The sequence below is a fragment of the Aspergillus pseudotamarii genome (genome assembly GCF_009193445.1).
Source record: "Aspergillus pseudotamarii strain CBS 117625 unplaced genomic scaffold BDV38scaffold_14, whole genome shotgun sequence".
Lineage (NCBI taxonomy): Eukaryota > Fungi > Ascomycota > Eurotiomycetes > Eurotiales > Aspergillaceae > Aspergillus > Aspergillus pseudotamarii.
The window spans coordinates 368,114-384,312 of NW_022475028.1; the positions used below are offsets into that span (position 1 = coordinate 368,114).

Below are 16,199 nucleotides of genomic sequence, written 5' to 3' on the forward strand. Positions count from 1 at the left end.
GGGTTCTATTAATACAGACACAACTTTAACTTATCGAAAAAAAAGCTGTCTACTTCCCTCTAAAGTGAAACAGGTCCTTTTACTAGCTAGCCAGACAATGGTCCCAAGGGCAAACACCGCTTAGTGCTGGGCCAGAATCTTAGCAGCAGCTTGCTCGGCAGCAACCATGATGGTGGCCTGGATGTTACCCGTCGGGAGATCAGGGTGCATACTGCCGTCAACAACATACTACACTAGTTAGCGAAAGGCACACAGAGAGTTTAGTATTTCACTTACCAAGTTGTCCATGCCATACACCTTAGTGTTGGTGTCGACCACGGATGTCCCGTTCTTGCGTCCGTCGTCAGTGCCCATCTTGGCCGTGCCGACGTAGTGGACACCAACAGCCGGCGAAGCAAGGATCGCAGAAGTGTTAGTGTTGCCCTGCAGCTTGAATCCAGTGGATGGATCAGTGATGTCGTACAAAAGCTGGTCGATGAACAGCTTCGCAGCAGCCCAGTCATCAGCAGTTTGCATGTAGGGCGATTGCTCAATCACGGTGTTGCCCTTCTCGTCCAGACCGAGCACTCCGGCAGAAGTCAGACCATGGGTCATGTAGGCTGTGATCGCCACAACACCTTCATCGGCGGGGGCACAAGATCCCTGGTAGTACCGGGTGTGTCCGTTGACCTGGTTCGAAGTGAAGAAGATCATGCGGTGCTTGCCCTGGGTGAAGGCTCCGCTGCTTTGGCGGTACAGGTTGATGTCAGTCGTAGCAGACCCATTGAGGAAGCTGTCGAAATCGAGAGGGGCAAAGTCACCACCAGTGTTTACATTGATGCTGAAGATAGGGTGGTCCTTGAGTCCGACACCGACAGGCAGGTCGATCCATTCCTCTTGGGGAGGGACGGCGATACCACTCTTCTTGGCGGTTTCGATCTGCTTTTTAGGGCCGATACCGGAGTTGAAGAGCAGTCGGGGAGTAGAGAGTGCTCCAGCCGCCAAAACCACACGACCATGAGGAGCGAGCGTGACCACTTCAGTTTGTCCGGTGACGGCATCAACAACCTCAACGCCGGTCACCTCACTGCCAGTTCTCACAAGACGATTGACCTTGGAGTTAAGACGAAGCGTGAAGTTGTCGGCGTCCTTCACCAAAGGCAGATAGGTACGAACAGGACCAGCACGCTTCTCATTGGCGATGTTCCAGGCAGGGTAACTGTAGATCTGGTGCTTCTCATTCGGAGCCGCAATCATGTCGACTGACTTCCAACCCAGCTGGTTGAAGAATTTGGAGAGCACTTTGTAAAGACCTTGGTCGTAACGGTTGCCATCGGCCGAAGGTTGGGTGGTTCCAGGATTACGCTGGTACAGACGCTCGGACGCCAGCTTGACATCCTCCCATTTCCATCCCTTGGGCCACTTGTCGTCGAAATCGTGCGCAGGGGGGTGGACAAAGACCATGTAGTTGACGGTGACACCACCACCCAACACGCAGGCCGCGGTTCCATCGGTGTCAGTACACATGTACTGATTCCAGACGTCCAGGTTACCAATATCAGCCGACAGTCCAGGAACGTCGATTGGGGTCAAGGTACGGTTCCAGCTCAGCGTTTCATTGTTGCCGGTGCTCACAGTGGGGCCGACGCCTCGTTCCAGTAGAAGGACATTCTTGCCCGCTTCGGCGAATCTCTCTGCGGTGATGATTCCAGATGGACCACCGCCAACAACAATATAGTCGTAGGTGTTGTTCTTCAAGGCTGAGGCGGCGGAAAGCGAGGCTGCCAAAGCCCCTGCACGAAGGAACCGCATGTCGAAGGAGAGATGTGGAAGTCAAAATGCCAAGAGATGAGCACTGGAAAACACACTGGAGAAAGTAGATAACGTGTTATATATGATGCTGGGTTGGCGTGGAGCCACCAGTGTGGATTGGTCATCCTTTGATTTTTATTACTCAAAGTCCGCATGCGGGTAAGAGTTTTAGGATCCATCATGATAATTGCCATGGATAGAGTCCACTCAACCCACCCCATCTGCTTTCGTTTAGCCGCTGTGAATTCCCTCAGGGACTCGAGATTTTCTACCAAACGGGGTTTAGATGCAATCTTGACCCACTCTGACCACAAATATAGAGATGAGAGTGGAGCCAACTCTGCATTATCAATCAGCACATAAGCAGCTTGGCCATGCTGACTTTTTGCAGAATAACGGCAGAAGAATGTGGGTCCGGGTCTTCCTGGTCGAATCACGGTAGTTGAATGTCGGGATCAATCTCTGTAAATCCATAACAAGTTAGCAATATTGGGGCACTAGTGACAGGCCTTGAGGAAATGAAACGATTATTCTCGCTTCGATTATTGCCAAGGATTCGTCGTCTGCCCTGCTTGGTTCGACATGCACGAGCTCCGGGCTTTCTATACCCAAGCTACATATACGGACATCATCCTAGAGAACACCACTGGCAGCTCTGATGTACAAACTAATTCGTACTCACTACGTATCTGCATACTAGTGTTGGAACCATGGCGTTTATGCGTGGTGGTGTTATTGAAACCTGATGTGATCCGCCACGAGACCCACTACGACGTTTTTCGTTCACCTAGGGCTCGGCAGCTTGACGCCGTTAAAACCTAGCCCCTTTTAGTTTATATATTACGTACAGTTTTCAATAATAGAGTGCATCGCCTTGAAGCTGTATTTTATGTTGGAGATAGACCAGGTCGTAGCCATATTTCTCATCCAGGCTTCCCATCAGGCACGTACCACGCATCTATATAATGGGTTATCAAGGTGTGCTCCGAAAGTATAGGGCCATATGATGCGCGACAATGCTCCATAAATGCTGCTCCCAAAGCGTAGTACTGCTAATTCAAGAAAATTCCCATCCAAGCCCTATAGTTCGAGGTTCAGGTGCCGATACACTCCTCTTATCTAAACATTCTCCATTGCGGGTCGTCAAGTTCAATACTCTATATCGATCTAGAAGCATTACCGCCATAACTGTGTGGGTCTTATTGCCTAACTGGGCAAGTATCTTGCTCTTTACTAGTGTTCCCATTCCATGTCTAATACTCGGCTACAATATCATCTGCTTCATCATTCACGCCACTGTTGTCCCATATCCGGATATAACATCAGGTTCACTCTGGCCACGAAGTGGTAACACATCCTGATTGGGGTTTTTTGAGGTAGTAGTACTACCGGCGGGTACTCATCGCACACTCGGAGTTGCCATTGTCGACAGTACCCTCATTGGTTGGTAAATTGTGAAATTCGGCACCAAAATTATGAATATACATTGGCGATTGTCACAACGGCCTGAGGATCCCTGAATCTAAAGGGGCCCTGCCCACAGACCATAACTGAATGATTCGACAGTAATGATTTATTTTCAGCGGTTCTTGCGGTACTCGCCAGCTATATTCTTTACCACAACAGGCTTCGCAAGGGCCATGATGTTAGTCTCGTTTCTAACCCATAAACATCATGTTCCTTTACATACCTAAATGGTAGGTCACTTGGAATTCACGCAAACGAAGTCGATATCACATAGGAAGCTTTACCGGCAGGTGTATCAACTTGGCTTTGCGGCGTCCTCTAGGGCACAAAAAAAGAAAAGAAGAGAAAAAAAGAAAATCCGGAGTGACCCTCACGCCGCCAATTGGGATCGGGTGTGTATATGCAATTCATTTTGCTTCCAGCAGGCCCTCCTTTGGCTGTTCCTGTAATCGCATCATAAGCTTTATTTTGTCATTGAGTTGCCAGCAAGACTCTGGTATTGTTAGTAAGGTCATGCCCACAGCGATGGTAACAGCAATGATAACAATAACGCCAAGAGAAACATTGGAATGAGAATGCAAACTATTCTTGACATATGTCGAAGGTTTAATTGTTGAGAGACTCTGCAACTGGATCACCTCCGTGGCGCACCTGCTGGCATTTAGTCGCCTGTATATTCTTGCGGGAACCGCTACTCATACACTAGAACCTATAGTAGTAATACAAAGCAGTGCTCTATGAAGTCATAGTTTATTTCTGTTGCATATCCTTTTGTAATATGATATAGTAATGACCACGCAATTGACACGAAAACAACGATGATGTTTACGATGGGATTTCTCTCCGGAATTACGTGCGCAAGACAGCGTAACTGTTTTGTATGGACGCGAATTGAGTCTATATTGGTCAACGGCTAGAGAGTCACGTCCGGTTTCCACAAGGATCTACTATGTTTCTTCTGCCGAAACCTATTACGTATGTTGGAACTTATGTATGCCAATAGATTGACAATACTATTGCTTGAAATATGTATGTCTACGGTAGTACAAATATACCTATCCTGCATGTACACAGTTTATATTCGCCGTAAGTAATTACGGTTAGCAGGTATTGGCTTCGGAATATGCATTGTGACCCAATATATGAATTCCAGACCATCCGGTATAGTATTTGACACTTTAATATGTGATAATGAAAGAGCCAGCAAAATCTCATGAATTCAAGGAGGCTAAATGAGAAACTGCTATCTCAATTCTGACAGAAAAAAGCAGCAAATGAAGCTTTATCGAGGTCGCCATTAACCAACTTGCTCTTTCCCTTGACCGACCCTCCACGCATATAATGTTTCCTAGCAATCGAGGGCTTCATGCCATTAACCACATCTCCGTTAAAAACGTGAGAAGAATCGTCGATCTCAGTGTCCCGGTAACAATGACAAGACTCCTTGGCCTGTTCCTGTGGCTCTCCATCGTCAGATTCGGAGCATTCGCTGCTGGTATCTACTAAACTGTCATCAGTTGCTCATTCACTCGTGTGTAGGAGATGTGGCATATACACTCCCGGCCTTCGGTCTCCTGACGTCTGCTCATGGTGGCAACCATCGCTGCAGGGATAACGCGATCGTCTTGGAAGTGGAATCTTCGATATTGTTCTATATGTCCACTCCGTGTACGAGTGATTGTTGCCAGCCCTATGCCACGCTGTGGATCGACAGGTGTCTGTGTGATCTGCGGGGCGAGTTTAGTAGAGTTTCAACCAGCCTCTAAAGGGGATAATAGTCCGCATACTTCATTATTAGTAGGATTAGTCCTTTGAGATGAAGACTGAGATGAAGACATTTGCACGAAAGGATAATGGATATTGTGTAAGCCCGCACGTCAGAAGCAAAGGTGGTGAGTTCCTAAGCATGTGCAACAGGACAGCTTCATTCTTTCTTATATAGCTCATGAACACTCTCTAGACTTGCAGGCCCGAGAGCCAGGCCGCAGTGGTGCCTGATCAGACAGGGATTATATTCCGAGGCTTTACAACCCCACGCACATTCGGGCTTAATTGTGGTGGTTTGTTGATCGGACGGCGATTATGCACCGGGCTTTGCTATCGAGTAAGCCTGAGCGTCCCAAGTTCCCATTGGACACGGATGGATATAGATCTCGTTCTAAATTTCCTAGCGGCTTTAGTCTCTAAACGAGTGCTCCCTCATCACGTTCTAGGGATTCGTAAACTCGTCGAACAGTCACAATCTGTAGACCACATTGTGATATGTCAACAGGATCAAAGCACGTCATCACTTCGGTCAGATGTAGACCTTGCATATGCACATTGTGTTTTGCCAATGTATTCCATTTCTCGTCCACACAACTTATGGCAAGCTCAGGTAACAGAACCAAAGAGAGTGGGGCGTGACTGAAGTAGCGTATTCTCAACGGCTGGTACGCTAATTTAGAAGGCACAATTCCGTGGCCCCCGTCCGCTAGACGTGATAGTTCACGAGTCAGGTGAGGCGAAGTCCGCATTGCTTGTCCATTGAAATCATCCCGGCCGTTCCGCGTGGAGGGACGTGGTATGGAGGCCGTGCAGCTTTCAACAATTGCCTCAATTCCATAGATAAGACGAGACTCAAGGAAAAGGCACTGCTCGAGGTGAGTAGATCTTGTTGCCGTCTCATGTATAATCTGAAGAAAGCAGAATAGGGGCACGGCTCTGTTGCTACGTAGTGCAGCCGAACAAAAGGTTCGAGCTGTCCTTGGTATGGGCTACACAACGACTTCTCCGTTATCGAAATTTGTCGAGTCCCGAAGCTCATGTCGGATCACTCACCGCGCCAGTCGCGCCAATCCTCCACACTAGTTGATAGGGTCAACCATTCGGTTCCACATCCTCCGACGAGTCAACGTTACCAAACCCCGGGTCCAACCGTTCAGGATTTGCGGCGGAACCCCGCCCTGCCCTCTGACTGGGCTTGGTGGCATCATGTTGATTTGACCAAAGGCTGAAATATGCATACGGGCTTCTGTTGACCTTCACAGTGGCTCCACGTAGTTCTCGTTCTCCCCCGTTCCCGCGGATCGCCAGAGCAAGGCTGGCAAAATCATGCCTCGTTGTAGGAAGCGCCAATAGAATACTCCAGAATATGACGTGGATACGAGATACCAGAGGCTCAAAGTTTATTATAAAGTCAAGCCCACTTGTCATCCCATTCTATTCCTTGATTTGTCAGATGTACGTGCTATTGTCACCATCATGAAGCCGGGCGCAATAGATCTGTCCTTGGCACTCTATTCTAGAGCATTGGGCACCGATCGTCATCCATAATCGTGTTATCATACGATTTCCGCTGTGTTACCCTGCTGAGGACAACATTGCTAGACTACGTGCAGACGAAGAATACATTAGTGTCGCTCCTGATATGAGGGTGAGACGAAGCTATCATGCAGATGAAAGCTGGTAGAGATCACGTGTTAAAGGAGAAAAGGAACAAATTGATCAAGTAGCAAAGGGGGGAGAGTGAGGCTTGTTCCTGGAGAGCCTCGGGGCAGCTAGAGCTCTTGCCGGTCTTCCGCGGCCTCCTTGCGAACCATGGATCAAAGTGGAGCCCTTGTACGTTTACCCTTTTGTTATTAATATTGGAACCTCCTGACCAATAAGCTGGTGCTAACAGGACTGGCCCACCCACTTGAGGCATCTCTATTAAGTTCAACCATGGCTCATCAAAGACCGGCAGACAAGGTGGTTATGTTCCAGTATATTTATATAACAGCTGTGTTGAATTGCCTTATCGGTCTTAGTCTCTCAAAATTAAGAGATTTCCTAGATGCCCCGAGCTTGACGTCGTACCCATGAGCCTGATATATTAAGGATTAACTACCCAGACGATAGCATTTCTGTTACACCCGAGGCTTCATCTAAGGCTTCTGCGACTAACCACTTATGTTAGTAGGGAGTTCACCTACCACGATGACTAAGGTCCACTCGTGATCGGCAGCAAGACTGTGACTGTAAAGGCCTAGGGTAATTTCAATAACCTCGTAAGATACTCAATCCAAGCTCCGAGGGCCAGATCGATTGAGGAAGTTTCCTCAATATTCAGGATAGTGTAAACAAGTCGATCTGGTCCAAAAATACCAAACGAGTACTCTTATACAACCTGAACCCTATCTCTTGTGCTCATCAACCATCTTGGTAATTTGTGGGCCCCCAGTGGCTTCCCACATATACTGGTGATCACCCAGCTAGCAAGCAGCTGGTGTGTGCGTAATTTGTGGTTAAGTGTCTCATATACAGCCATTACCACCAACGACCTATCTCTATCATCGCATGTTGGGGAGATAAGATAGACCATCAGACCGCTGACTAGTTCCTGAAAATGCTGATGTCGAGAAGGTGTCTGATTGGTAGCATAAGTGAACATATCAGAGACCCGGCGTTTAGAGTTGCTACCTGGAATAGAGGATACTCAGCTACAACATAAATTCACGCCTTATCGTCGTTTCCCGCCCTCCGTTCCTGTAAGGCGTCCAACAACTGTTAATCATGCTATCCAATCTAAATTAGTTTTCCGCTCGCATCCCAGCTTGAATCCGCGTATACAAATTTATGCAAATTAGCGCCTTGTCATTATGATTAAACACAGATCTGTCCGAGCTTTCCGTATATTGAAAGATAACATTGGTACCTCGTTCGGAATATAGAAGATTTATAGAGATTTTCGACAATTGTGAGCATGGAAAAGAATAGATAGATACTAGGGTTGGGGGATTGGCTCGGGTTGCCCGCCGTGGGGCCGATGTCATGTGACAAACGGTGGAATTGAAAGTGAGCCGCCAGCTCCCAATTTGCTCATCATCTCCACCTTCGCAGTGGCCGAGCAGCGCAAGTAGCGCAAGCAGCAACAATGCCGCCTGTACGGAAGCAAAAACCAAAGGGCCCAAAAGAACAGGAAGAACAAGAACAAAGGATCCAGGCAGCAATTGCAGATCTTAAAGATGGCAAAATCTCTTCCGTACGAGAGGCAGCTAGAAAATATGACGTGCCGTCAACCACGTTACGCAACCGGATGAAGGGGGTTACCTTTCGGTCTCACAAATGGGCGAACAGTCATAGAATGACCCCAGAAGAAGAAGAGTTCCTAGTAAAATGGACCTTATCAGCAATTGAACAACATCAAACTGCCCCCTCGCGATCGGAGATCGAAGCAATGGCCAACGCCATTCTCGCCAAGCGGGGCACTACAATCGCTGAGACCGTCGGTGAAAGTTGGGTACACAACTTCCTCAAACGACGAGAGGAATTGCGAACCGTTTACCCTCGACGATCCTATTCCCGCCGGATCTATAATACAGTCGTCGGAAGTACCAACGTGTCAGCTGGGTCACCCTCGGTCAATCCGGACTGTGAAACCGGCCAGCCGAACAATCAACGCAACACCCTTCCACCACTTAGGAGGCAAGCGGCCTTTCCGGATTTAGAACCTCTGGACAGTGTTCAGCAATTGGACACGGTTGTGTCCACGTTCAAAGACTTAATTGCGAACGAGAAGGATACATCCGACCCTTATTCGCAAACTGTCATAAATAAGCTCATTAAGGGTTGTCAATTGATTATAGAAAGTAGTTCTAGTCTTCTTAAAGAGGCCCGGGCCCTACGGGATGCTCTTGAAGAGGGGGGGTGAGGGAAGACAATTTTAATAGGAGCATAACTTTTGACACTCAGGATAATAATCTCGGTACAATAATATATATATGCTCTTCATTTCTCTCATGTCCATCTCCCCGGGGCGTTTCCTTTTTTCTTTTTCTTCTTATTTTTCTCGTTTTTGTCTATCCTTTTACCTGCATATACTGCGGAAAGATGTGGAGCACAGAATTTCCAATCTGATCACCGATACTCACACGGACTGTCCTACCTGGACCTAAAGAACAAAGTGCTGTTTGAGATATGGGTAGGCCCACTAGTAAGTTCTAGCTGCTGCCCTGAATTCTAATGTACGGCTATAACTGATCACGAAAATTGTCAAGTGTTAAACCGGACTTCTCATACTTGATATTACACCTACGATCCTTGCATGAACAGCTTGGACGGGAGGAGAATATCTGGTGCAGGGCTTTATTCAATACTGCCATCAGATGAAGGAAAGGTGTGGACTTTACTAAGCAAAAGCGGAATCAGAGCCAGGGTTAGGGAACGATGTCCGTGAGCGGAACACGAGAAAAGCAGCAGACTCATGGTACTCAGGTGGAGGCAAACTGGTATGGTTCTGTGACAATCATTTATCTATTTTGAACCGCCCCGATGTGATTTTAACATCCGGCAAAAGGCAATCGGTCATTTTACAAACAACAGATCTTGTCATCAATGGAACACAGGACGACTGGGAGCTGTCAATTTTAGTACGGACTACAGTCCAGGGGAGCGCGTTAGTCTTTTAATTACTAGTCGCCGTGCCCGGAAATTGGATGCTAGTGGAATGGGAGAGTTCACTACGATGGACGGAAGTAGAGCCCGGGATATCTCTCACCTCTTCTTCAGTGCGACTATCCATGTGTCCATTGACCCATTAGTTTCTCAGCACGAATAGTCGAAATGTGAGAATGACATCCAGTCCCACCCGTCAAGATTGCATTATCTGTGGATTGCACTTCTGCCTCTGTTCCCACATCTAAGTCGGGTGGTTGCAGCTCGAGTGAATTGGAGAGTGAGCCGCCTCCCGGCCATCAGCTCAGAAGGCACGAAACCACCTACTCAGTAATTGTGAACTTCAGTTCCCACCAATCCACAAGATTGGGGGCAGCTGGGAGAAGTCAAGAAGAATATGTAGTAAGCAATGTCAAGGGGTATCATAGCTTTAGATAAATCGTAAGGGAAGACCCGAAAGATATGAATCTATCATACCTTGGCAAACTAGATTCAATTATACAGTTCAGACAGTACATACATTAGGGACAAACACCTTGGCCTGAGTGGGTTCCTCTCGGAATGTTGAGCTCTTTGTAGCCATCCAAGCTCTAAGTTGAGGCTCTCGCCCGCCAAGACCCCGTCATTAAACTGATTGTGCTTGTTAACCTGACACTACTCGTCCTATGCCGGTGCATCCGGATGCACATTTCCTTCACCTAATGACGTGACCCTGCAGTGTGTTGAGGCGAGCCTGGGGGGGTTCTTTTATTCTGATCGTCTCGTTTTATACGAGCCGTCTTTGGTGCAGGCCTTGGTTTAATATTATTATCAGACAAAGAGTATGAGTTGAAATAAGTAAGAGTGAACTAGATCTAGTTGGCTGAAAGCTTAGTTCTGCAAGCATATCCAATTATGTGTAAGGGAACCGAATAAAAGAAGCACCAGTATATGGCGGGTCCACTCAGTTGTTTCCAGTGTCGTAGCAGCGATTGTTAGGGGTCTTGCATAGTCTTCCTAACTCCAGATGATGAGTGCAACCATCCACCTTAAAGGTGACAGCAGGGTTCTAGACAAGTCATGCTTCTAAAACAGTAACCTAGATTCCATCTTCAATGGATATCACCCCATGACTGTACCAAGGTCGAGGAACCCATCGTCAAATTATACCCTCAGGTCACCTCTAACCTGTGATGATCTTCATTTCAGTACCGATGATCTTAATCGCTATGTTGATCGGAAGATTACGGAGACTGAGAAAATTCTAAGCAACGGATAAGACGATGGACCAAGCTAAGCTTTAATAGAAGTTGCCTACTCCAAAGATTCTGTCAACCTGAGAATACCCTACGAGATGTTTGGACGAATGGGATTATTCTTCGTGGCACAGATTCTGTGGCGGATTTACAATGCGATTAAAATTACCATCGTATTTTCGCTGTTCCTTGGATATAATTTTAACGCTAAGAGATACTAGCACCATTAGTGCCGTGTCTATCAGACTCCACACAAACTCTTACGAAGCTTTCAATGGTTCACGTAGTTGATCGACATTCCAAAACGAAGGAGGAAATGATAGATTATACAAAAGTCCCCACAGCTATTAAAGTTAAAAATTCCAGGTACCAAATTCGGTACAAAAAGGGGTCCATCCAGTTTATAAACATCCAACCAACACCGCATCGCCAGATAGTATCCGATATCTGAACGATTTATGCAACTTCAACCGATCCCTTGCGAAAGCAATTTTGTTTAAAGCTTTAAATCCATAGTCCCTTCTGTTTGCATTCAAAGAGCTTATTAGCTTTTAGCTAAGATACCTGATCGCCAAAATGAAATCCCCATTCAGCTTTGCTATGCTTACGCTATTGTGTTTTTCTGGGGCTCAAGCCACATTCACCGAGGCAGACAAGGTATGTTTGACATGATTATCATAATCAAACTGTGGATATATTCCTAAATATGGATAGCAACGTGCTGTTTCTCTACATAACAATCGTACGTGCGAAACCGAAAGATGATACCATGATATACTCCATCTTGACTATGGATACTCTAGACCGATCTTCCGTGATGCCCAGCGCTAGCAATATGAAGTCCATCGAGTGGGACGAGGGTCTCGCCACAGCCGCCCAGCAATTGGCCGACAGCTGCAAATTCGAACATAACCGTGCCGGGCAAAACATATACGAGGGCAGTGATGCAACAGATCTTTTGAAACAGGCAATAGAGGCGTGGCATAATGAACAAAAAGACTATAATTACGATAGCAATACATGCAGCCCTAATGCGGTCTGTGGACATTACACTCAAGTAAGTGATAGACACCAGAAGAACTCACTATATGACATTGCAAGTAGCTTATGAATCCTTCACAACTAGGTTGTTTGGGCCGACTCTTCCAAGGTCGGAATGGGTGTATCGAGGCGGTGTGAGAATGGCATGTATATTGTAGTTGCCAACTATGACCCTGTTGGCAACTATGCTGGGGAAAAGCCTTACAGACAACGGTGATCCATCTCCGTAGTGCATTGATGGATGGAACCAAGGCAGTGACAATCCATGTCACAAAGTAAAGAGAGAAATAAGGGCTTCCTGGGATATGTCCTGGTCATTGTGAAAGACATGGCTCTTGTATGTATTCCATTTGCGTACTGGAAGCACAATTGAGCCTCCAACACCCCCTGGTCAGAGTGGAGATTCGATCTAATAACGATCATGGAGGGAGCTTCGGACAAACGCTAAACCCTAACTTGTCAAGCTTGATGATTGGATAAATTACTAGCTTGAACAATTCTATGTCATATGTATGCATAATCTCCGGTCAAACCGTCATAGACAAGATTGATGATACCCATTGAGGATATTGACAACTGGTCAAATGCTATTATACAGTTCAGACAGAACAAACATTAGGGTCAACACCCCTCTCGAGAGATCATGAGGCAAACCACTGCTACTATCCTAATCACAATCTACTGCAGCCTGCAAGACGTTGCCAGGAAACACCGCCGTTACCGTTGCAAACCCGACGATTCCCTCTTCCCTTCCCACAAAGCCCACCTTCTCATTCGTCCCAGCCTTAATGGATACTCGCGATTTATCCAAGGAGAGTATACGAGCAACGGACGTTTTGAGTGCATCCCGATGTGGACCAATCTTAGGCCGCTCACATATTAATGTCACATCCGCGTGGGTGATGACGCCACCGGCATCACTGACAAGTCTCCTCGCATGTCGAACAAACTGATCTGACGAAGCACCTTTCCATTTGGGATCAGATGGTGAAAAATGGCTTCCTATATCATCCGCTCCAATCGTTCCCAGCAACGCATTGGTCAGAGCGTGAAGGCCCACATCAGCGTCCGAGTGGCCCAGCAATCCCGAAGAATGGGGAAGTTTGACACCGCAGAGGGTGATCTCTGTGGCAGCTATCAGTCGATGGGTATCGTATCCATGCCCAACGCGAACGTCGGGGATAGTAGTTTCGGGTAATCGAGGCGTTGCTTGAAGGATTCGCTCTGCCTGTTCAAAATCCGTCGCATACGTGAGTTTCATGTTGTTCTCTTCTCCTTGTATGACACGGACGGGTAAGCCTGCCCCCTCAAAGAGAGAGGCATCGTCTGTGTACTCGGCGTTTGTATCACTGGCCACCTGCTCGTGAACTCTGAATGCATTGCTTAGCGAAAATGCCTGTGGCGTTTGCGCACGGTACAGGCCTCTTCGCGATACTGTCCGGGAGATCAAGCCACTTTCATCAACAGATTTAAGTGTGTCGGAAACTGGAATCGCCAGGATTATTCCGATATTAGGTTCTTCACGCATCCCATCTCGGATTTTATTTAACAAGGACGACGATATAAATGGTCGCGCCGCATCGTGGATCAGGACGTGCGACGGGGGTTGTTCCAATGACGACAAAAGTCGTAACCCCTCAAGGACAGATGCCTGTCTGGTGTCCCCGCCGACTGTCTCGTATATCTGTGCACCGGATCCCTGAATTGCATGCGCAAGGAGTGCTGCATCATTCTGATGCCGCACAATTACAATGGGGTGGCGAGGATCCCAGGCTCGAAAGGCTCGCACAACACGGGAAATCACTGTCTGCCCCGCAAGTTCCCTGTACACTCTGGAACATTTGGCGTTTCCTGCTCGTGTGCCTGTTCCTGCGGCCACGAGAACGGTGCCGAATGTTGGTTGTGTTGAGGACATTGGACCGGGGAGGGACAACACTATCAGCCTTTACTGTACAGTGTCGTGTCGTAAGTCGTGCCCTACGCCTGCGATCCCAGGATAAAAGTCAAGTATAGCAAGAACAGAATCAAACACTAGACATCGTCGTCCATATATGTGATCGGCCGATCGACAAAACATTATATCGTGATGGGCAGTTAAACCCATGACAAAACCTGGCTTGCCCCACAGTTCAGCTCCAGTCGATCTTTACTTTTCTTATCTCACTAAGTACGAGAAGGCCCCACAAAACTATCAAGCGCGGAACCTCACTTGTGCTCCAAATGTAACTAGTGCAGTGACATATCCAGTTCTCGAGTGTATCTCCGCGCTGCCACGATCGATTGGAATGCGATCTTCATGATAAATCCCCCACTATCACTGACCGCAAGTTCGGGGATTTTCCTCTGTCATGTCGCGTGCCGGCTTGCCTTATCAGCTATTGCCCCTCCTAACGGCAACCAGAAATCCCAAGCCCCAACTTACATCTCCCCCTGAATGAAACAAACACGATGACTATACCGGATGTCAACCAATTCACCCCCATCACCCTAGAGATCCCAGCTAAGCTCAACCTCTATCTCCACGCAGGCGCTCTCCGCAAAGATGGATACCACGATATCACAATGGTCTACCAGGCCATCTCCCTCTACGACACCATGACCATTTCGCCGGCTCAGGACCCCCCAAAATTCACAATGACTGTCTCCGGAATAGATAGCAATCGTATCCCAGCTGATTCCCGCAACCTCGTCATCAAAGCGGCGCAACGTCTAGCTAATATCGCAGGCATCTCAAGCCAAGCCTTGCACTTCGACCTGGTCAAATCCATCCCTACAGAAGCGGGGCTGGGGGGAGGGAGTGCGGACGCGGCAGCTGCGTTGGTTGGCTGCAATCAGATCTGGAAGACGGGGCTCGATAACGAGCAGTTAATGGAGATTGGAGGCCAGATTGGGGAGGATGTCCCTTTCTTTATCCGCGGGCTGGTCGGCATAGGCACTGGGTATCACCAACCTGTTATTCCTGTGGATGTTGCCGCTGAATCTATGCGGACATGGCACTGGGTATTGGGGATAATGCCGAGGGGGCTGTCGACGAAGCTTGTGTTTGACAGGTCCGATAGGTTTATTTCGAGAAGGATAGAGAGTGGGGAGATATTATCCAGCCAATGTGACCAGCTGGAGAAATGTTTGGGGGTTGACTGGGGGAATACTCCCTTTCGTCTTTTGACTCCCTATTTGGATAATAATCTCCAGGAAGTGGCGGAAGATTTGGACTCTGATATTGGAGTTGCTTTGCAGATGGGGAGGGAGGCTGGGGCCATTGTGAGTTTGATGGCTGGGACAGGCACGACGTGCTTATTTTTGGCTGGCGATGAAGAACATGCGGAGCGTTTAGCCGACGGGTTGAGCGGTAAAAATATATTTAGGAGGGTTGTTAGGGCTGTGGGGCCGGTTGAGGGTGTTCGTCTCAAAGACCAGTCTCACTGAGGTGGGGGATCTTAAGAGCTCGAGAATTCTTCTCATCCAGTGCCCACTATACACCGAGCTAAGTCGGATAATGCTTGAAAAAGTTGGTCCCGGGGTTACAGCTGTAACGAGAGTATTCTCCATCCACAGAGAATGCCCTACGTTGCCAAATTCAGGCGCCAGACAGAATTGCTAAGCTAGTTTTCCGGAAGGCGTATTTCTGAGCAAGCAAGACAGCAGCAACAGGGACATAGATATGGAAACAAGCGTATAGAAGTGAAACATACATATAGGAACAGAGGCAGGTCAGCATCCGTAATGCAATCACCAGAAGGCTGCCTACCCGCAGACACTTCAGGGAATTGGCAAACGCTGAGAAGTGAGAGACTAAATGCTACAACCGCTACAGTTGTAACACATTTACGTGTCTATTAACTTTTGCATTTATTTTTCGCCTTCATATTGGCATCGTGGTATTCGATAGATAGACCTTAAGACAGTAGGATAGAAATGCGACCATTAGAGTGTTGGCGGCAGAGTGACATATGGCAAGGTAGGTATGTCTTGTTTATGGTTCCTTTCTTAATGATACAATCTGCTCTGTTACATTTCCGGCGACCAGCTAAGGGAACGATTTTGAAGGGCTCCGGCTTAGTGCGCTTTCTATTTTAAAAAACTTTTCCGAGGAAGCAACCGGCCACATGTCCGTGTTATCCGTGGGCAAAAGTCTAGCTCAAGGGCCGTTATGGTCCCTTGCTTGATTTTGGGAATTTTAAACTCCGAGGGCCTCTGGAATGTAGGAATTTCTAACTTTATATTGGTAGAGAACCATGGGTCTCTGGGTGC

The 16,199-nt window shown here is 47.6% G+C and overlaps 5 protein-coding genes across 5 annotated transcripts; 2 read left to right on the top strand and 3 right to left on the bottom strand.

Annotated features, from left to right (window-relative positions):
- Positions 1-120: 120 nt before the first annotated feature.
- On the bottom strand, positions 121-1,890 carry BDV38DRAFT_291121 (uncharacterized protein; the record flags this gene model as incomplete). Its single annotated transcript, XM_032061667.1, has 2 exons — positions 277-1,890; positions 121-228 (listed from the first exon to the last, which is right to left on the bottom strand). Exons 1-2 carry the CDS (start codon positions 1,789-1,791, stop codon positions 121-123), a joined length of 1,623 nt encoding a protein of 540 aa, XP_031915906.1. The 5' UTR covers positions 1,792-1,890.
- A 2,563-nt stretch (positions 1,891-4,453) lies between these two features.
- BDV38DRAFT_41022 (uncharacterized protein) lies at positions 4,454-5,150 on the bottom strand. Its single transcript, XM_032063299.1, has 3 exons — positions 5,046-5,150; positions 4,814-4,985; positions 4,454-4,760 (listed from the first exon to the last, which is right to left on the bottom strand). The coding sequence occupies exons 1-3, from the start codon at positions 5,094-5,096 to the stop codon at positions 4,507-4,509; spliced, it is 477 nt and encodes a 158-aa protein (XP_031915907.1). The 5' UTR covers positions 5,097-5,150; the 3' UTR covers positions 4,454-4,506.
- A 6,333-nt stretch (positions 5,151-11,483) lies between these two features.
- Positions 11,484-12,165, top strand: BDV38DRAFT_269616 (CAP domain-containing protein; the record flags this gene model as incomplete). Its single annotated transcript, XM_032056997.1, has 4 exons — positions 11,484-11,564; positions 11,622-11,649; positions 11,711-11,964; positions 12,034-12,165. The coding sequence occupies 4 exons, from the start codon at positions 11,484-11,486 to the stop codon at positions 12,163-12,165; spliced, it is 495 nt and encodes a 164-aa protein (XP_031915908.1).
- Positions 12,166-12,615: 450 nt separating this feature from the next.
- Positions 12,616-13,863, bottom strand: BDV38DRAFT_291129 (YgbB family-domain-containing protein; the record flags this gene model as incomplete). The annotated part of the gene is made up of 1 exon (XM_032061668.1): positions 12,616-13,863. One exon carries the CDS (start codon positions 13,861-13,863, stop codon positions 12,616-12,618), a length of 1,248 nt encoding a protein of 415 aa, XP_031915909.1.
- A 533-nt stretch (positions 13,864-14,396) lies between these two features.
- On the top strand, positions 14,397-15,374 carry BDV38DRAFT_291130 (4-diphosphocytidyl-2-C-methyl-D-erythritol kinase; the record flags this gene model as incomplete). Its single annotated transcript, XM_032061669.1, has 1 exon — positions 14,397-15,374. The coding sequence occupies one exon, from the start codon at positions 14,397-14,399 to the stop codon at positions 15,372-15,374; it is 978 nt and encodes a 325-aa protein (XP_031915910.1).
- Positions 15,375-16,199: the final 825 nt, after the last annotated feature.

Coding starts and splice junctions, on each gene's coding strand:
- BDV38DRAFT_41022 (XM_032063299.1), bottom strand. CDS start 5,096: ATGTCTTCATCTCAGTCTTCATCTCAAAGGACTAATCCTACTAATAAT. Junction 4,986..5,045: donor CTAATCCTACTAATAATGAA/GTATGCGGACTA, acceptor CTCGCCCCGCAG/ATCACACAGACACCTGTCGA. Junction 4,761..4,813: donor GGAGACCGAAGGCCGGGAGT/GTATATGCCACA, acceptor ATGACAGTTTAG/TAGATACCAGCAGCGAATGC.